This window comes from Microcebus murinus, chromosome 12 (genome assembly GCF_040939455.1).
Source record: "Microcebus murinus isolate Inina chromosome 12, M.murinus_Inina_mat1.0, whole genome shotgun sequence".
In the NCBI taxonomy this organism is placed as follows: domain Eukaryota; kingdom Metazoa; phylum Chordata; class Mammalia; order Primates; family Cheirogaleidae; genus Microcebus; species Microcebus murinus.
Window position 1 is genome coordinate 88,319,744 of NC_134115.1, and position 21,311 is coordinate 88,341,054.

At 40.6% G+C, this 21,311-nt stretch overlaps 1 protein-coding gene across 19 annotated transcripts in view; it reads right to left on the reverse strand.

Annotated features, from left to right (window-relative positions):
- Positions 1-21,311, reverse strand: part of FNBP1 (formin binding protein 1) — a 132,829-nt gene that overhangs the window by 59,484 nt on the left and 52,034 nt on the right. For all 19 annotated transcript variants that reach the window (XM_020289517.2, XM_020289521.2, XM_020289532.2 and 16 more), the window contains exons 3-5: positions 16,789-16,845; positions 15,574-15,721; positions 158-220 (exon numbers count right to left, since the gene is read on the reverse strand). In XM_020289517.2, the coding sequence (XP_020145106.1) occupies positions 158-220; positions 15,574-15,721; positions 16,789-16,845 (268 nt within the window). The remainder of the gene's footprint in view (positions 1-157; positions 221-15,573; positions 15,722-16,788; positions 16,846-21,311) is intronic.

Sequence of the window (21,311 nt, forward strand, 5' to 3'; positions counted from 1 at the left end):
AGGAAACAAACCAAATTCAAATGGAAAAAATCCACAAGGATGCCTCTTTAGTGTTTTTCTTTGTACGTTTTTTACTTACTGATCAATTCAAGCTTAAATTAAATCCAAATTAGAAAATCTATAAGGACATTTCTTCAGCTGCTTGTTTTTCACTTACGGATTCGAGCTGCTTCCAGCAAGTCTCTATGTGCTGCTGTGCTTTACGCCCATCGTGAAAGTTCTGGGAAGGGAAAACACACCAGTGATCAGTACCCCTCTTTCTCATACGAACACAGGAGAACAAATATTAAATAACATTTAAATGTTGAACATCTAGTATGTGCAGTCCAAAGAAATTTAAGAGTAAAAACATAAAGAGGAAATGAAAAGAATAGTCATCACAGATGAAATGGGTTTTACTTGGAGGAACAAAACAGTCATGGAGTTCCCTTTAAAACTTCAGATGCAATAATATTGAATTAGAAGGCTTATACATACCACCTGTAAAAACAGGAATGTTTTATTAAGACAGCCATCACTTTGATCATCTTTTTAATTACTGTGAGATATAATTCACTACTATATGATTCACTCATTCAAATTGTGCAACTCAGTGGTTTTCAGTAGAGTTGCAAAACTGTGCAACCATCACAACCAATTTTAAAATATTTTCATCACCCCAAAGAGAAACCCTATACCTGTTAGCTGTTACCTTCCAACTTGCCCCTCCCCCAGTCCTAGGCAGCCACCATTTACTCTCTCTTTGGATCTGCTTACTGTGGAAGCTTCATACGAATGGAATCACACTGTGTGAGAAATTCTGTGACTGGCATGTTTTCCTTATCTATGATGTTCACTTAGTATGGTGTTTTCAAGGTTCATCCACACCGTCACGTGTACCAGTACTTTATTCCTTTTTATTGCCACATGATTATTCCATGATGTGGCTATACCATGTTTTTTTAATCCATTCATTCAACTGATGGACATTTGGGTTGTTCCCAGGTTTGGGTTATTATGAGTAATGCTGCATTTGTGTAAGAATTTTGTATGGATGGATGTTTTCATTACTTAGATCTTTTTTGTTTTTTAATTTTTTTTCTAGAAACAGGGTCTGGCTACATTGCCCAGGCTGGAGTGCAGTGGCTATTCACAGGCATGATCCCACTCCTGATCAGCACGTGAGTTTTGACTTGCTCTGTTTCTGACCTGGGCCAGCTCAGCTCTCCTTAGGCAGCGTGGTGATCCCCCACTCCTAGGAGGTCACCATATTGATGCCGAGCTTAGTGCAGACAACCGATTGACATAGTGCACTACAGCCCAGAACCAATGTCCGGACTCAAGGGAACCTCCTGCCTCAGCCTCTGGGACTACAGGCATGCACCACTGCACCTGGCTTAGATGTTTTTAGATGTAAAGTCGCTTAGATGTAAAGTCACCTCCTAGCTATCTGCAAAGGCCCTGAGGCAGGCACTGGTGTGTTATTAGCCAGCAAAGACACCAGGAAGCTAGATCCAGGTGAGCCATATGGAGAATAGTAGGATATGAGGCCAGAGAAGAAAGGGGGAGATGTGCAGGATCTCGCAGCCCTTTCTGTCTGAAGGAGCTGGAGCCAATGGGTGACTCTGAATATAGGTGTTGTGGGTGACACTGAGTATAGGTGTCTGGAAGGGAAGATTCCAGAAAGGAGGCTGTTGTAGTAATCTGGACATGACGGTGCCTCCGACCAGGTGGTGGTAGTGAGGGGAGGGGTGGGAGGTTCAGATTCTGGGTGTCTTTTGATCAAACCACCAGGATTTTCTGGGGGATGAGATCAGATATGAGAAAATGACATGCCTAGAGTGACTTTGAGGTTGTTGGTCTGAGCTTTAGAAGGAGAAGGAAGTCTCAGAGAAACGGGTCAGAGTAGGGAAGATCAGACACACAGTTTTAGATGGGGTAAGGCTGATATTTCTATGAGACTCCCAAGTAGGACCCTAACACGTTCTTGTATGCATGAGTCTGAGTTCAGCAAGGGGTCAGCACCAAAGACGTTTGGGAGCATAAAATGGGTAGTTTAAAGCCAGGAGACGGGGATGAGATCACCAAGGAAGACAAAGATCCCAAGGAAAGAAATGCTAGCAATATACAGAAATATTAAGAAAATGATGTCTTTTTTTATTCAGTGACCTAAAATCACCAGTTCCCTAAATCCTTTAATATCTTTCCACTGTGACCTCACTGTCTTGGGCAATGTACTGGGGATTTCCCAGACCGCTCTCCACCCTGCCCCATGTCCCCGTCTCCAAGTCCCCTGACTGGCTTGGATCTTGCGAATGGGCTCCCTTGCCCTCTGGCTGGATTATATTTGCTGCAGAGAGGTGCCTGCCTGTGGGAGGGCAGGACTCTGTGCCTGCAACCTCCCGTGGCTGAGACGGTACAGGCTGGCTGGGTCCCTGACCTTGCACACAGCTCAGCTATGCCACTCCTGCAAGGCTCCCGCCTGCCCCGAGGCCTGGGGGCCACAGCAGCTCCTCACTGTGACTGGCCCAGGGTGCTGGACCATCCCTTACTGCTTTTCCTGAACCCACAACCTTGTAAATGCTCCTTTCAATAAGCAACCTTCCTTCAGTTCCTGGCTTGAATGTGCTGCCTGTTTTCTGGCTGACGAGGCAGGCACTAGTGGTAGGGTGCACTGTGGAGAAGGTCAGGTGACAGAAGGTCCCCTAAGTCTGCCAGACCTCTTCAGAACCTACGGTTTAGCGAGTCAGGAAAGCTAGCTGACTACTGGGAAGGCAAAGGAGGAGGAGACAACATCGGATTTTTTTTTTTCCCTAAGAACAGTGCTCCTTTATAAGGGAATGTTTTCTTGCCTCTCTTTGGAGGTTGAGTTTCACTGTTTTAAGCGTCTCTTTGCAATAAGTTTTATCTATCCAGCAATTTTTTTGGTCTCTACAAGCCCAAGGGGAGCCCCTTGGGGCTTCCTTTTTCAACTCTCATAATGGACACAAAGACAAAACAGAAAAGACAAGAGCAGGGCTGTGGAAGAATTAAGAATTAGAGCTGAGGGCAGGGTTAGGAAAACTGAAACTTGGAGGAAGCCACATATATCACTTTTAAAAAGTCTTGAGGGGCAGGGCACAGTGGCTCACTCCTATAAACTCTGGGAGGCCGAGGCGGGCAGATAGCTCAAGGTCAGAAGTTCGAAATCAGCATGAGCAAGATCAAGACCCCATCTCTACTAAAAGTAGAAAGAAATTAATAGGACAACTAAAAATATACAAAAAAATTAGCCGGGCATGGTGGCGCATGCCTGTAGTCCCAGCTACTCGGGAGGCTGAGGCAGGATTGCTTGAGCCCAGGAGTTTGAGGTTGCTGTGAGCTAGGCTGACGCCACGGCACCCTAGCCCGGGAAACAGAGTGAGACTCTGTCTCTAAATAAGTAGGTAAGTAAGTAAGTAAAGTCTGGAGGGAAAGTGAGGGGGCTGGGGGTGGAGAAGAGACAGACAGCGAGGTGGAACAGGCTGGGGAGAGTCCCCAGGAGAGACAGGAGTGCCCATTTCAAACCACCTGGGCTACACTGTGCCCACCCAGGGAGGACCCTTGAGTCCTTTCAGTTCACACCTGGTTACTTCTCTGTCAAGAGAACCAATCCCATTTCCCACGCAGGACCACAGTTCTGCAGTTTGCTGAAAAGTTACCACCATTCCCAGAAATTTCACTTTGAGATTCAAGACAGGCACAAAAAGACAAAGAAAACCCCAGCAGCAAACTCAGGGCTGTACTCTAGGTTTGCTCTCTGTCTTTGCAGCAACTCTTAAAATGGATGTTAACAAAACGAAAGCTCCCTTCCAGCCTAGGGCAGCGCTGAGGGTGGAGAGAGGAAACACACAGAATACACACAGACAGTGACAGACACTTCCTGGAACAGGTTGCCTGGATATTATAAAAGGAATCGTCTCTAAAGACCAGAGTCTTAAAAAAAAAAAAAAGCACTAGGAATGATTTTGATTGAAAAATCCATATAGCGAATCCTCTTGCCACTCCTTAGTTTAAATGTTTAATAAACATTCATTTATCTTTAAGGCACAGTGTGCGCCTTGACTGTCCTGGTGAGCCTTCTTTAAGGCACAGTGTGCGCCTTGACTGTCCTGGTGAGCCTTCTCCCACTAGGACGCCTCGTTACACTCTGCTTCCATGATTAAACTATCCCCGGAAATATGCGATTACAACCCTACCCTTTCATGTGGCTTGAGACCTAGGTGACACTGATTTTCTTTTCAGTCTTTCAAAGTGTGTGTCCCTCCATCACTTATTTGGCTATAACACAGAAAAAACTTTCTGCGCTGCGTGATCTCTTAGGAAATTAAGGATGAAACAAAAGCCCTCCTTACCACTCTGTGCACACGGTGACCTGAAGAGCAGGGGTCACTTGTCACCAGTTCTATCTTCCCTCTTTTCACCGGAAAAGCTATGTTGACAGTTACAAAGTTAAACAAATAAACCAGCTTACCAGATGTATTTGTTGTTTATCAACAAACAATGGCAGAACATTTCTTCTCTGGACAGTGAGCAAATGTGTGTCTAAAAAGTGTGTCTACAATCTCTAAATAAGGAGGAATTGTTCTCTGAACAAAGATAATAAGTACTTCTTTTGGAGCCATGGAATGAAGTCATCATAGCTCCTTTCTCTTGTCAGAAAAGAGACAGGAAATGCCATCTCTAGAGACCCAGAGAAATGCTCCTTACTTTCTCCTGTAACGAGATGCTTTTAGTTTCATTTAAAACATAATAATAGGCTTAAAAAGAATGCCTAATGGTATCTGAAATGACAGCTACATGCACTTATTTTCATTTCAACTTGTTAGCTGAACTTCAGACAGATAAAATCATCCTTCAAAATTTTTTTAGAAATTTTTCAGTGACCAGAGGTAGCTGAGATAGAAAAAAATCACAGAGAACCAAAAATAAGCAAGCATTAACATAAAGAAAAAAATAAAATGATAAAGCTTTTAAGAAGATTTTACTGCACAACAAGAAATCATACTTAGGCTAAACAAACTCACACAAATAGTATGAGAATGTTTATTATTCGCATTCTGCAATTAGGTACAACAGCTGCTCATTTTTCCTATATATAGAAAGATTCAACCAATAACAGTTAAAAAGGCAAAATATGGCACTGATGTGAGAACAGCTATTTCAGAAAAAAAAGTAGAAAAAAAAGAATAAACACTCAACTGAGAACAGTCAACCATCTGGAATTTTAAATAAAACTCAGATTCCACAGATGAAAACAAAGGAACATAAAGACTTGAAAAGGGCAAAGAAGGAAGGCACTTCCAAAAAACATGTCTGTGACAAATATTGTAATTTTCTCAAAACTCCCAGTGTAGTGGGTTTGGACACTAGCAGCTGCCAAGCCTGACTCGGGATTCCCAGTTTTAATTTAACTGTGAATATAAATGGTGTAGACATTTCCATGGATACTGTGGGACTATGGTAAAACACCCCAGTCCTGTTCAAGGGACCACTTCACACCCTACTTAAATCTCAAACCAAAAACCAAAACATTCATGATAGGACATGCATTCTGTTTTTATTCAGTAAAGCCTATTTCCCCCAAATTCATTTATAATAAAAATGCCTCTCAATGAACTTGTTTAAAGTTTCCTAAAATGCCTACCTCCCAGTGTCAGGCTCAGTTGCTTAACTTCACCCCTAACACTGACCATCTAGGCACCGAGTGGGGGACCTACACACAGCCTGGGTCAGGCCTAAGCAGCAGAGGAGGCCAAGTTTCCTTCTCCTTCTCCCGTGGCCTTTGCTCACTGTTCCTGTTGTTCTCAGGCTGGCCTGTGCCACCCAGAAGGCTCTGCAGCCAGCAATTTACCTAGACTCCAGTAATCTTTTATCTGTTTTTCAAAACAATCCTGTCTTTGCATTCCTTGAAATTCTTTTTGTTTTGTTGCCTCCTGAGCAGCTAGGACTACAGGCTGGAGCCAGCACACCCGACAATTTTTTCTATTTTTGGTAGAGATGGGTCTCACTCTTGCTCAGGCTGGTCTCAAACTCCTGACCTCAAGCGATCCTCCAGCCTCAGCCTCCCAGAGTGCTAGGATTACAGGTGTGAGCTGTCGCACCTGGCCACATTCCTTGAAATTCTAATTCCTCTGTAGCATCTTGATTAATTCTTAGAGATGCTTGAAAGGATCAACTTAAAATGACCAATATTAAGCATGGAATGACTCATGTCTCTGACCTGATCCCTTCTGAGGATAGATATAAGCTGTTATTTCTAAACCCAAACAAGGAAAATCTCTATCAACAAGACTTTTAGATGGAGTGCCAGGTTGATGGCTAAAACTTTCGGTACAATAATCCTTCCAGGGGCTGACAGGTCTTAGAGTCTACTTGGTAATCCATTCATCACATGTCAATTATATGTTTACGTGTGCATGGGGCTGCTATAGGGATGAGGAAGGCAGTGTGAGTAAAACAAAGCACCCTGCCCTAGTGAAACTTAGTAGATCCAGTGGTAAGAGAAACAGGGTAGGGGAATAAAGAGGGTTGGGTGTGGGGAAGGTGCCTATTTTAGATAGGGCAACTGAGATGACATTTAGTAGAGACTTGAATAAAACACAGACGTGAACTTGCAAAGGTCTGGGGAAACACCCTTCTAGGAAGCAGAAAGAACAAATGCAGACGCTATGAGTCTGAAAGGGCTTGACCTTTTCAAGAGCAATGACATGCCAGTGCCATTAGACTGATGTGGACAAGGCAGTTGAAGCAGCCAGGGGCTTGACCACGGACATCCTCCCCAGCCATGGTGAGCTTGATGGCAGATTTAGGAAGGGAAGTGGCATGGTCTGATCTGCCTTATTGCAAGGTCGAGGTGGCTGCTGTGTGGGGAACATGGTGAACAGGGCAAGAGTAGTAAGGGGTTGGAGGATGGGAGGGCCAGTGGTGGATCAGAGATGGATAGCTTGATCACTGACCCGGGGCAAGCATGAAGGCAGAGAGATGAATTAGGATGCTCAGCATAGTCCTCCCGCTGAGAGATGATGACAAATTGAACTAGGCATAGATGTGGAAGATGTGGGGAGAAGCATTTGGATTCAGAGCACTGAGGACAGAGCCAACAGGACTTGGTAATAGGTAACACGGAGAGATGACTGCAGGTTTTTAGCCAGAGCAACCAGGTTAAAAAATGTGCCATTTATTGAGAACTGGAGGAAGTGTACATTGGAATGGGGCATGGTAAACGAGTCTGGGGGAACCAAAGATATGTTTTTGGTTTTGGGGGGGTTAATTTAAAAAAGTTTATTTTATGAAAAAAGGTATGTTTTTAGAAGAGTTAACAGGCCTACTACATTGCACAACTCTGGGGGCATCATCATACTGTTGCTGGACCGCAGGCCTCTGCTGACAACGGTGCAACAGGTGACACTGCATCAGGCATCTAAGGACAGGTGTCAAACAGGTGGCTGGATGTAGGAGAGTCAGGTGAGGTACAAAACATTAGTCAAGTAATTCTCACAATTTTCAGAAGAAAAAGAATGTATCATGCAGCTCATAAGAGAGAAACACAAAACCCAAGGTCATACTTCAAGTCCAGGAAGAGAATCAAGTGTCCTGTTAACTAAGTATGTTATCCCATGAATGATGACATAAAATTTCTTTGGTTTACCAGATCAATGGTTTTGCAGGTGATAGAACCACAGTGGTGTAAGGGCCCACTTTTAATGAACAGAATGCCACTTTTACATATTCTTTCAAAACAAAGACATAACGAAACAAAACACCTTCTAGAGATACATCAAGCCAGGGGATGTTGTATGTGTTGTAGAGAGAGAGTCTGAAATCAAACCATAAAGATTTTTTGTGTCTGCTAGGCAGTGATATAAAGAGAATTACTAATTCTTTGGGCTGGCCAGTGTATTAGTGAGACCCATGGAAAAGACCAACAATTAAAAGATAGCAGGGCTTCTTGATTTTTGATTTATATAAACAGATGCAATGACACCAGTACAGAAGAACTGTTAGGAAAACCCACTGCTCCTTTTCCCAGGTCATGAAACCTAAAGTCAGTACTGGTTTTATGTTTTCTTTCTACAAGTCCTGGATTTATAACAGAGTAAATACCACAGTTGAATCAACAGGAGATAAGTCAGATATGGACTTGTAATTAGCTAGATCATATATATAAACTCCTTTTAGTTTTTGCTTTTCTTCATGCTAAGTTTTATCTCTTTGCTGTAATCTCTAATAAAAACATTTTTTCCTAAATATATTGGAGTCAGTCCATGCCACAGAACTGTAGGAAATTAAGCCCCTTCAAAAGGTCCATAAATAGGACCTATCTAATACTTAACTTTAAAAAGAATGTTATAGCTTTTAGTGTAGTATCAATTTTCAAATATTTCAGAAACCTAGGGAAAAATTTTAAATGGTCAATTCTAAGTAATGTGGGGTCTATAGGCATACGGGTCTGAGGTTTATAAAAATTTTAGTGAGTCACTGAAAGCATTGTAAAATTGTTTCCTCTAGAACTCTGCAGATAACTACTGCCAAAAATTGATTCTGCTCTGGCCAACATTTTGTGAGTAATGAACCATATTTTCCACCTGCGGGGAGAAGTTTTCTTGAAATTCCAGAAAACGCTGGTGAAAACCTCCTGGTTCCCCTACTGGAGCCACAAATCTCCATAAATTCCTCATATGTGATTAGTGGTGATCACTGTGGGTAACCCTAGACAGACTCAAAGGTTGGAGCTCAACCAAACCATCTCTAAAATTGTTTAATGACTTGATTCAATGTGCAGAAGTTGCTAATAAGAGTACAATTATAGTGGTTCTTATGGAGGAATATATCTATTATCAACTCTGAATTATCCATATCTCAGATAAGCCAATTCACAACCAAGTTGATTGTGTCAGTAACCTTTGGGAATCTCATCTATAATTCTGTTAAAAACCATTAATCTCATAAATGATCAAAGCTTTATCAGGAACCATAAATAATATATGTTTAATCATGTATGTTTGACCTCAAATTCTCAATTCTGGGCATTTAGTTTGGGGAAATAATCTCACTCCCCCACACAAAGAAAACAGCTATAAAAGTAAAAAGCTCACTGTCATATTATTTAAATAGACTAACTAAATAAGTAAATAAATCAAAAACTGGTTAACAGCCTATAAATCAAACAACAAAGAATTGCTATTTTTTTTTCTTTTTTTAGGGACAAGGTTGCCCTTGTCCCTTGCCCATGCTGTCTCTAACACAGAGGCCCAAGATATCGTAGTGCCTCAGCCTCCCAAGTAGCTGGGACTACAGGTGCACACCACCACACTCAGTTCCAAAATTAGGTGAATTATAATAGTGTTAGACTAAAACACGGCTATTAAAATTCTAATTATTAAAACTATATTTTTTAGGGCCGGGCGCGGCAGCTCACGCCTGTAATCCTAGCATTCTGGGAGGCCGAGGCGGGAGGATAGCTCAAGGTCAGGAGTTCGAGACCAGCCTGAGCAAGAGCGAGACCCTGTCTCTACTAAAAAATAGAAAGAAATTAATTGGCCAACTAAAAATATATAGAAAAAATTAGCCGGGCATGGTGGCATGTGCCTGTAGTCCCAGCTACTCGGGAGGCTGAGGCAGAAGGATTGCCTGAGCCCAGGAGTTTGAGGTTGCTGTGAGCTAGGCTGATGCCACGGCACTCTAGCCTGGGCAACAGAGTGAGACTCTGTCTCAAAAAAAAAAACCAAAAAAAAAAAAAAAAACCCTATACTTTTCAGGTAAAAACATGGAAAGTGCTTATGATATTAAATGAAGAATGAAGAAGAATATAAATTATATCTATACTAGGACTAATAGTCTTAAATATTATGTATATCTGCAAATGACATCAGGAAAGAAACTTAGAAAAATAAGGATTTTGATTTATGAGAGACTGTGAGTTTTTTGTCCTTTAATTCAGTTTTAGTAATATTCTTTTAAAATTTTGGTAACTTGTAAGTGAATCATAGTACCATCCCTCCTGTAACCCCCAAAAAGAGTAAATTTTTAAAACGTTAAGTTCCTTTTTGTATACAGTCAGTTAAAAGAGATGATAACTACAACATTCACTGTAAATTTGTAAAAAAAATCTAGAAAAATCAGACAAGTATAAAATCTCCAGATTTTACTACATTAAAACTAATCATGCTATTTTATAAAGAACTGTGGATTTTCCAGTTATTTCTACTCATTATCAGTAAACTCCAATAAATCCTAGACATTGTTACAGAGCACAGATTTATTAATAATTTATGCTTGTGAATGAAGAACTGAAGGCAAAGTAAAGGACTCATCACTGTATACTTTGATTTATATTCACCTCCAAAAATTGGCCACTGATTTCATTATCTCTAAAGAGAAGGTGAAATCTCACTGAAAATAAAGTTGCCTTAAATGCAGCCCATTAGGTAAGGAACTAAGAGGCCCCCTTGTCCTGGGCTTTTAGGAGCGTTCATGTTTTCCTAATGAGAACTGGTGTAGGCTCAGGCATCAGGCAGGAAAGAAACTAACTGCTAAGTTCTTGCAGAGGGTAAGGTTCTCTTTTTAAAGAATTTGCTTTCATTCTTAATGGCACCTGGGAACTTGTTAAGAAAAAAGAAAAAGAAAAGAAAGAAATTGCTTTAAAAAATACAACATATTTTCACCAAAATGAGCCTACAGATTTGTGTATCAGGACAAACACTGGTTATTCATAGTATTATGAGAGTGAACTGCATTGTGATATATGAATATAACATATGTACTTCATAAAAAGCATCTTTTCTCCTGGAAACATAAATGGAAGTACTATTTTACAGTTAGAGATTTGAAGACTTAAAGATCGAACAGCACACTCATTATCTTGATATGGCCACAAAGGCAAGGAGAGTGTCAATCTCTCCTTCTACCTTATTTTCTTCTACTTCCTTTCAAATTCGTACACAAAGAGAAGGAAACTTCCTCTTTTGCATAGTGAGCCATTCTTTATCATGCTGACCCTAGTTGGAGATTTACCTATTCAAACATAGCAAAATCTAGATGAAAACTAATTTTCTACCAGTATTCTCCACTGCACATGGCCATTCTTTCTACATGCAGTAAGGAGATCCATAGTAATCCTGTAACTTCTAAATCATCCCTTTGGGCAGACAGGGCTCTGCCACTATATCCAATAGCCCAATTTGTATTATACTGATTGTTAAGAATGGTACTTAAGCAAGGCATTATTTCTAGTCAGCCATGAGAAATAGTAGCTAGGTCTAAAATTTTAAAAGCAGCTTGTTTTCAATGCCATCAACCAATTCAACATTTTTAGAAAGGTCATTTTAAATTGACTGGACAACTACTGTTATGACATATGGTCACGAGCGGCCTGTACATGCTCCTGTTTTCTGTAATAAACCCTGATCAAGAAGCTCTGGGGTGGAAATGAGATTCTGTATTGAGAAACAGAATGACCATAGTAAGAGAAACCGGTTATACAGTGCCTATATCTTGATACACCTGAATGCTATGCTGGGTGGTTTGTATTTGTCCTCCTGCAATCCTCCCTTCAACTCTCTAAGGTGGATATAATCAGCCTCAATTTACAGATTCAGAAGTGCGAGCTAAGAGTTTTCAGAACCTGCCTAAGGTGTCACAGCTGGTAGGGCTGCTAGGTATCCTAAGGGGGGTCATTGGCTAGAAAGCCTGTGTCCTATCCGCTCCTCTCCCCACCACCTAGCAGGGAGCACCAGCTCTGTGGATACCGCCCTGCTGTCGGCTCGCCCATTCTCTAAGAAAGACCTGAAGCTGCCTATCAGCTTTTCATAGTAGCACAGCGAAAGGTGGCTGGATTTGGCACTAGGAGACCCGAATTTGAGTTTTTACTCTAATTAACCTCACTAGAAAATGGAAATGATAGCATTCTACAGTTGTTTTAAGAGTCATCCTTATAAAAATGAGAGTTTGCTAAGAAAAGTCAGGGTAGCCAAAAGTAAAAGTTCTAAAGGAGGAATATTGGTTACTATGAGAAGATCTCAAATAGCTTCTTTTCTAAAGCTAATGGCAGATGAAGATGTTCATGCTATCTAATCCACCATCCTTGCATGTAAGTTAAAGAAAACAACTCAATAGAAACAAAAATGTGCATGCGCGCACACACACACACACACACACACACACACACACACACACACACACACGCTGCCCCGAGAGGCAGGCTGCTTGGGTGTGGAGCCAGCTCCACTTCGGGTGCAACGTGCCCGGCTCACTTCACCTGCCTGTGCTCCAGGGTCCTCGTCTTGGGTAAAATGTGTAAAATAATGGTCCCCATTCCCAAGGGATATTGTGAGGGTTAAATGAAAAGTGCAATCGAGGTTAGCTATTATAATGTATAAAAATGAACATTCAAGGCTAAACAATTAAATACCCAATTTATCAGAATAATTTTAAAAATTGCAGTGATTAGCATGCAACATAATACCACACTATGCAGTCATTCAAAATAATGTAGAAAAAAGAAAAGAATGTCCATGAGACATTATATTAAAATACCACAAGTATGCATCTGTTTACTGATACTTTCTAGTATTTCAAAAGGTTTCAAAATCTTCTAAAATGTCATTTTAATTTAATTACAGAATGTTTCAAGAGAGTTTGCAGATCCTCTCAACAGAACATCTGACTCAGAGACCTGCACTTGTAATTCTCCTTAAAATAAAAGGAATACTATGTATTGCAAGATATTATTTAATGTGTATCTCTACCACCTATAATTTACTCCATAAATTACTATAATTTCTGATTTTAAAAAAGGGACAGAATTCAAAATACAGATACAACTGACTATAAAAAAGATATGATTAACAGTGAGTAAATAAAACAACTCAGTCATAGCACAACAATGGCACACAAGGATCCTCAACCAGTAAACAGAGTCTGAGCCCGAAGCTGAGTTTAAGATGCTGCTTCTATTTCTCGATTACTTCTTTCACTCCTCCAGTACTGATTGACAGCCTGCTCTGTGCCACATCGGACACTTTTCTAGGTACTCGGGGTACAACGGTGGATAAGAAAATTCCTGCCCTCATGGAGCTTACATTCTAGTGTGGGGTGAAAGAAAAGCATCAGCGGTAAACACACAGAATGCTGGATGCTGGTAAGTGCTACGGAAAAAGCGAGGCAGGGGAAGGTGGCAAGGCGGAGGAGGGGGAGTGGAGGGACTCTGTAATTTTAAAGAAGGTGGACAGGAATGACCTCACTGAGAAAGCAACATTCCTGAGAGGGAGCAAGCCCTGCAGATTTCTGGGGAAAGGGCTTTTGGAGGAGGGAAAAGCCAGGACAAAGGCCTGAAGGCAGGAACACCCCGAGCAGGGGTGAGAGAAGCGGCAAGGAGGCCACTGGTTGGGGGAGAGGGATCCAGAGAGGACGTAGGAGGCCAGATTATGTGGGCTTCATAACTCATGGTTCACTCCAGAAATGGAATTTACACTCCTACTAAGGTAAATGCACAGAGGTTTTGTTTAGGGAGTTGGCTGATACACTAAACTACATGGGTGGAGAAGGTCAGTGAAGAGACACAAAGCATTGACCAAAGTAACAAACAGGAAGAAGACACAAACCTTTGCAAGGTCAAGGGCAGTTCAGGAACAGGGAAGCAGTCCAACACTGTGTTAAGATTTATTGTGTTTATTATTTTATCATAATATTAGATATTTGTACTTCATTCTGAACCTTAGTATTCTGTTTCACTGTGTCCTTTCTGTCACATTAGAAAAGAATCTCCTTTAATGAATGGTCTAGCAGAGGTTGTCATCTAATTCTGGGCTTCAGTACAGGGTTTCTCAACCTCAGCAACACGGACATTTTGGCCACGTAATTCTTTGTTATGAGGGCCGTCCTGCACATAGCAGGATATTTAACAGCCTCTGGGACCTCTACTTACTAGATACCAGTAGCAATCCCCCAGCTACCATCCCCCAGACCAGCGGTCCCCAACCTTTTTGACACCAGGGACTGGTTTCATGGAGTGGGGCTAGGGAGGTGTGCAGCACAGCTCAGGTGGTTATGTGAGGCCAGGTTCTTAACAGGCATGACGGGGGCTTAAGGCAGCATGGATAAAAATTCTCCATCTCAGTATACTGGCATGTTGTTTTAACCCAATGGGTTGATCTTAAGGCATGTATCTTCTCTTCCTAACTTTTAAACATATCCAAAACCATATGCTACATATTTATAGCTCAGAAATAACTCAATCCAGCTATTCCAAACACCTTCCTGTCCCAGGGCCTTTGCACTGCCTGCTCCCTATTGAATGCTTGTCCCAGGAAATTCCTATGCATCCCTCAAGTGTTTTCCAGGCCTTAACTGCTAAGCCCCAGGAAGCTCTGTCCTGATTTGGAGCATAAGCATGTCTGGTGTTCCTGTTATTTGCTCTCACACCATTTGTACTCTTACTTTGTAGCAACTATCATTGCAATTAAATAATCATGTTTGTTATTGTTACTTAATGCCTCCTCCACTTCAGCAGAGACCATATCTATCCTGTTGACCCAGGTATCTCCAGGGCACTAAAAGAATTATTGTGGACCCAAATTTATATGAAAAAGTGTATCACTGCCCAACTTTGGTACTTTGTTACTAAAGTACATAATCAAAGCAATCAAAGTAATAATCAAAGCAATCAAAGTACAATGATACAGACCATGACTTACAGATATCTTGACTGTGATTATACTTTATTTTGAATGTACATTTTTCTCATTTGTTAGCAATAAAATCTCCCTATGAAAAGACTGCAATGGGAGCAAGAGGAACCGTGAGATCTGCTTTATTAGATGGCAATGAATGGGCCAAGGAACAGAATGAATGCACTGAGGTCATCTTTCTGGTTTTTTTTACCTTCTTATAAGCATTTATTTAATTTATTTATCTATTTGAGTCAGAGTCTCACTCTATTACCCAGGCTAGAGTGCCATGGCATCAGCCTAGCTCACAGCAACATCAAACTCCTGGGCTCAAGCAATCCTCCTGCCTCAGCCTCCCGAGTGCTACGACTACAAGTATGCGCCACCATGCCCGACTAATTTTTTTTGTATATATTTTTAGTTGTCCAGCCAATTTTTTTTCTATTTTTAGTAGAGATGGGGTCTTGCTCTTGCTCAGACTGGTCTTGAACTCCTGAGCTCAAACAATCAGCCCACCTCGGCCTTCCAGAGTGGTAGGATTACAGGCGTGAGCCATACATAATAAGCATTTATATGAATACTATTTATTCCACACAGCATATACCATATTATATTGCTTACTTTTTAAAATGTCTGATATCCTCAAATATATTTTAACTCCTCAAAGGGATTCATATTCTAGGGTCTGCAGATGAGTTTGACAGTGTCTGGGGGACCCTTGAAACTGTACATGGAGACCTAGAAATGTTTTCTAGAAACAGGGTCCATAACTTTTATATGATTCTCAAAGGTGTCAGTTTAAGATCCATCATCTTATATGTCTCCATTCGATTTTAAATGTTCTAGGGATAATCCCATTGTCGTCGGTCTATCTCTTAGGAAGGAAAATAAATACATTTTTTATTACCGATTTCCTCTCCTGTTTCAGCTCCTGAATGTAGCGTGCTAAGTCCCCAATGATGTGTGAGGTCATGTTCTCGGAGATAACTTCATGCTGCCCTGCGTAATCATTCGTTTCATTCAGGGTGGAAATGAAAGCTTTACATGACGTATACCTGTAGAACAGAACAAACACCATTCTTTTCAAACAAGGCCACGTCCATCTTAACGCTGCTCAATGCTGAGGAAATATTAATTAATACTGGGTTAATTTGCATTGACCTCCCATAGGATCCTGACAATTCATTACACATAAAGTGTTCTCATCAAAATGGCTCAGAATTAATTACAATCAAAACACTTTTCATTTTGGTGAAACTGAATTGCTCTATGTAATGTACTATTTGGCTTTGTTAATACTAAATCCAGATATAACCCAAAATTCACATACATGCTATACATACTAACGTAAAGGATATTTAGGTCTACATTGGAGACATAATATTTTGGGCTATCCATGTTAAAATGCCTTAATTGCTTACTGAAATGGACATATTTCTTAGATGAATGAGTACTATGACACTCAGGAGACTCCTGATATTACCAAACCAAATCTAGACTCTAGAATGTATAATCCATACTTCCTATATTTGTTTAGATTATATTCTAAATTTTTCCTAATTACTTTATTATTTTTTTTGAGACAGAGTCTCGCTTTGTTGCCCAGGCTAGACTGAGTGCCGTGGTGTCACCTAGCTCACAGCAACCTCAAACTCCTGGGCTCAAGCAATCCTGCTGCCTCAGCCTCCCGAGTAGCTGGGACTACAAGCATGTGTCACCATGCCTGGCTAATTTTTTCTATACATATTAGTTGGCCAATTAATTTCTTTCTATTTATAGTAGAGACAGAGTCTCGCTCTTGCTTGCTCAGGCTGGTATAGAACTCCTGACCTCGAGCAATCCTCCCGCCTCGGCCTCCCAGAGTGCTAGGATTACAGGTGTGAGCCACTGCGCCTGGCCTTCCTAATTACTTTAACTGAAACATCTGGAAAAGGTCTAAAGACTCTGTATAAGAAAAGCTAATTGAGTTTGTTTTTATTGTTCTCTACCCCAATTTAAAAACTGACACATATATGAATGGGGACTGCAACTTATTTTTATAGATAGATATTTCTTCTTTCCCTTCATAATCATCACCAACGGCATATAGACAGTCCCACACAATTATCCATGATAAACGTACTTGTATTCTTCTTCCTCCTTCGAGTTCTTTTTAGGTTGGTATTTCTTTGAAAGATTCCTAAAATAAAAATGCAGACATGTTACTTTTATATAGAAAGATAATTGAGAAATCAGGAATGAAAGATGAAATTAGTGCTTTTGTTTACAAGTTTAAAAAAGAATCACAAAATGTTCATAGCTGAAATCCATTTATTTCCTTCAGTCTTTAAACATGTGTGAGCAAGCGCCTGTTGTTAAAGACTTACACAGCTTTTAAGCTTTTGCCTCAAAGGTATAGCAAATCAAACCAGAAATGATCAGTAGCCGGTCATTTAACTGGATGGTAAGACCTGGCTTGATTTAATTGGCAAGAACAGACCATGTGTAAATATGGAGTGGCTTCCATTTGTAGCACTGAGCTGCTTTTCTTACTAGGCTACCACTCCCTCCTGATCATCCTTCGTGGAGGCACTATTGCTCCAAATCCAAGGAAAACTGTGTCCATATGTTTAAATTAAAAATCAGAGCACCAAGGGCATGTTTCAAAGGCTGTATAGCTGCTCCATCAAAGAAATGATGAAAACTGTGAACAAGTCTTCCTGAAGGAAGTAGAGACAATATTTTGTTCATACTAAGACATCAAACTAGAAAGACTTTTAACTCGCCTAGCAGGTTTGCACTGAACACACTCATATTAGCCAAAATCATTTTCCTTCCTAGTTCCATCTCCGGGTTAAGAACCCAAATACTTTTGTCTACACTCAGCACACTTAAATATATACAAAAACTAAGAGGTAATCAGGAAGAAAGAAAACTCACTGACATTGGTTCTACTGGCTGGTTTCTCCCAGGTCCTGACTTTGGGCCACTGCAGTCAGAGAAATGCCCACAGGACGCTGGCCTTCCCTTCACAAACGTCTCCATACTCCCCACCTGCCTTACTCCCTGTTGCTATTCCTCATTTATAGGAGGACCTTAATTATTTCCTATTTTACTTTCATTTCTTCCATTTCCCCCAAATCTACACACTTGTCTAGAAAAATATGTGATAATAAACTTACACAATTTTAATCATAGCACATTTTACATACGGTGAAATGTGGTTTCATCTCTCACAAATGTTATTAGGTGACGCGAGAGGCAATGGACTATAGTCAAAAGGACATTGCGCTGGGAACCCAGAGACCTGTGCCTGGACAAGGCGACCTCAACAAATAAACAAGTCTGTGCTTCCTCATGTGTAAGTTGGTGGGGCTTGGATAACATGACCTCTACTGCCCCTTCTAGTTTTGAAATTCTGAGGGAATATCTAATATCTAACATCCAATGGAATAGTAACTGTTGCAATTATTTTTAAAAAATGAAGACATGAATATATAATAGCTTAAAATTTTTAATTAGGCCAACTGAAAGAAGAATGTACGTACTTGAAGGTTGCTATCACATAAGCATACACTTAAATATATAAACTACAGCATGCTTTCTCTACAGATACTGTGGGTACACAGCAGAATTTATCTAATAAATTTATATCCAAAAGGATGAGAAAAGGCATTATTTCCTTAAAGGAAGTGCCTTAGGAAAAAAATGCAAAAAGGAGAAATATTTTATGTTAAAAGCACAGTATAGTTTTTTGAGTTGGTGTGTCACAGCTGCTCCCTAAAAGGTAGGTGTAGTAAAAACGACACCATCACAGGACCAGGAACAGGAGGAGATGCATGCAAAGCAGATGACTCCATGATCAATAGGTTCTTTTCCAAACATATTGAAAGCAGCCCATACTAGAGACTGGAGTACTGGAAAAGTCCAGTGGCTACATGTGAGATGTTTTGAGTGCATGGTTTTAAATAGTAACCATTTCTTCTGTTACCTATAACTTACGAATTTAAAATGCCACTTCTAAATTCATACCTCATATAAAAATTATTTCAAAATTGTTATTTTAAAGGTTATGTAAATCCACATTTTTTTTTAACTTCCAGTCTTTAGCAGCCATAAAAATTATTTAAATTTTACATCTAGCTGAAGGAAGCCTAGCTTGAATAGATCCAGGAAAACCAGTGTTCTTTATAGTTCCCTTTCAGCATTCAAATTCTAAACAGAATTAAAGACCCACTGCAGGTGATATTCTGTAAAGCCCATCAGATTCTGATGAACATCACTTTGACAATGTTAGCATATATCACATTCAAAGTGCTTCTTAAAGGCACTAATGAATAATTCACTCTATAAATACCAGCAGAAACCTAAAAGCTTAAGAGACCTAGAAGTGAACTTCAGTTCTAAGGATACTTCTCTTAACAACTACTACTAAAACAAGATCAGCATTCCATTTCCATTCTCTTGGGAGAGGCTTCTCCTTCCTTTGGTATCAAGTTATTTAAAAAAAAAAAAACAACAAGCAAATAAACCATAGAAAACATAGCCTTTTACATTTATAGTGTCTTTCTGAAATCTGAATTGTTTTCTATCCTCAGCCTGCTCTTAAGGTAGACTAAAAAGTAAGAGAAAAATAGACATCCTTTATTAAGGATGCTGGGTTTAGACCTGGTCGACCTAAGAACCACAAGGAGGCTTTTCAAAATGAGATGCTTGGGCCTCAGAAACCGAGGCCAGGGTGGGGCCCAGGAATGTTTTCTGGGTTTTTTTCACTCTTTCTTTTATTTTTGTAAAAGCTCACCACAAGGTTTTTGGATAAAGATGGCAGAATAAAATTCAATCAGAGAATTGTGCCTTCCCATCCACAAAAGGTGAAAAACAAAAGCCAAGAAAAATTTCAATGGCGGAAAACAAATGAAGAGTGGAGTCAAAACTCAGTCCACACACTTTAGAAAGTGACGACCAAGGAGAGGAACAGAAAATTCTGGGGCAGGTTGGGAAGGATTCAGACCCCACCCTCACAGGCACAGGAAAGGAAATAAGTCCACAGACCCTAGAAATCAATTCAGACAGAAGTAAACTGAGGCATGATTAAGTGCTCAGGGAACAGTGACAAAAGTACTCTGAGAGGAAGGCATCCATGGGGACCACTCTGAGGGATTCGGGGCCGGGCAGGAGCAGGGGCTGCAAATTCTAGGCCTCTATGCCGAGCCCGTGGGGTATTCACTCCAAACCTCATTCCACAGTATTAGAGCACATCTATGGCCTAACGGAGTAAACCCCAAAACAGAACCTCTAACAAAGTTTCAAAAGAGACAGCAGAGCTCAGACTCTCAAAGCCAGGCCCTTTCTGGACCCTGACTCTATAACCACCTGTCCTCAGCTTTCAGTAAGTCCAGCAGAACTTACCTCACATGGAACCCAGAGGGAAAGGCCTCCAGTACCAGAGAAAGAAGGAAGCAGGGCAAGGAGCATTAGCCTACACTCCTCACCCCATCAGAGCAAAAGGGCAATGGTACTGCCTACAAACAACAACAAAAACAAACTAGCCTAGTGTAGGTTTAAGAACTTTACCTGCTTTATCTCATTAAGTCCCCTCAAAACCCTTGTAAGGTGGGGATTATTATGATGATGATTCAGGTTTTATGGATGAAAAGATGAAGCACAGAGAGTAATTTGCCCCAAATCCTACTGCTATTAAAGTGGAAGCACTAGGATTCCATCCCAGGCATTGAGACTCCAGAGTCTGAAACTCAACCACTTCACTAAAGCACCTTTACTAAATATAAGCAAGGTGAAAAGAGATGAGATATGACAGATAATACAGAAAGAAGAAAGAGTAAGAGAGAGAGAGACAGAACTCCAGTTTGAAAACAAAAATATATAAGGGAAATAAGCAAACTCAGACTCCTCCAGATTATTTTACACTGTAGACAAACTTAATGAAAACACAAAGCCAATAAAGCAAGAATCCCAAGACTACCTGATAAAACAGAATGGGATGAAAAGGGAGATGAAAAACTAGGGAAATGAACTAAGCACTAAAACATATTATAGAACTAACACATTAGGCTGGATATCAATTTTTTTTTTTTTTTTTTTTTTTTTGAGACAGAGTCTCGCTTTTGTTGCCCAGGCTAGAGTGAGTGCCGTGGCGTCAGCCTAGCTCACAGCAACCTCAAACTCCTGGGCTCGAGCGATCCTTCTGCCTCAGCCTCCCTGGTAGCTGGGACTACAGGCATGTGCCACCATGCCCGGCTAATTTTTTATATATATATCAGTTGGCCAATTGATTTCTTTCTATTTATAGTAGAGACGGGGTCTCGCTCTTGCTCAGGCTGGTTTTGAACTCCTGACCTTGAGCAATCCGCCCGCCTCGGCCTCCCAAGAGCTAGGATTACAGGCGTGAGCCACCGCGCCCGGCTGGATATCAAATTTAATAGAGGAAAGGTTTGAAATAATCATAGTATGAAAACAACTAACAAAATCAGAAAAAAAGGAGGATCTAAAAAATAAGAAGATGTAATATAAGGATAACTCATATCTCTAAACTATATAACCCAGCAAGTTGAGTAGAAAAAAACACTCAGATATAATTGAAGAAAGTTGCCCTGAAATAAATGAAAAATAGAATCTGCATGGGAAATGGCTCTAAGAAAAACTGAT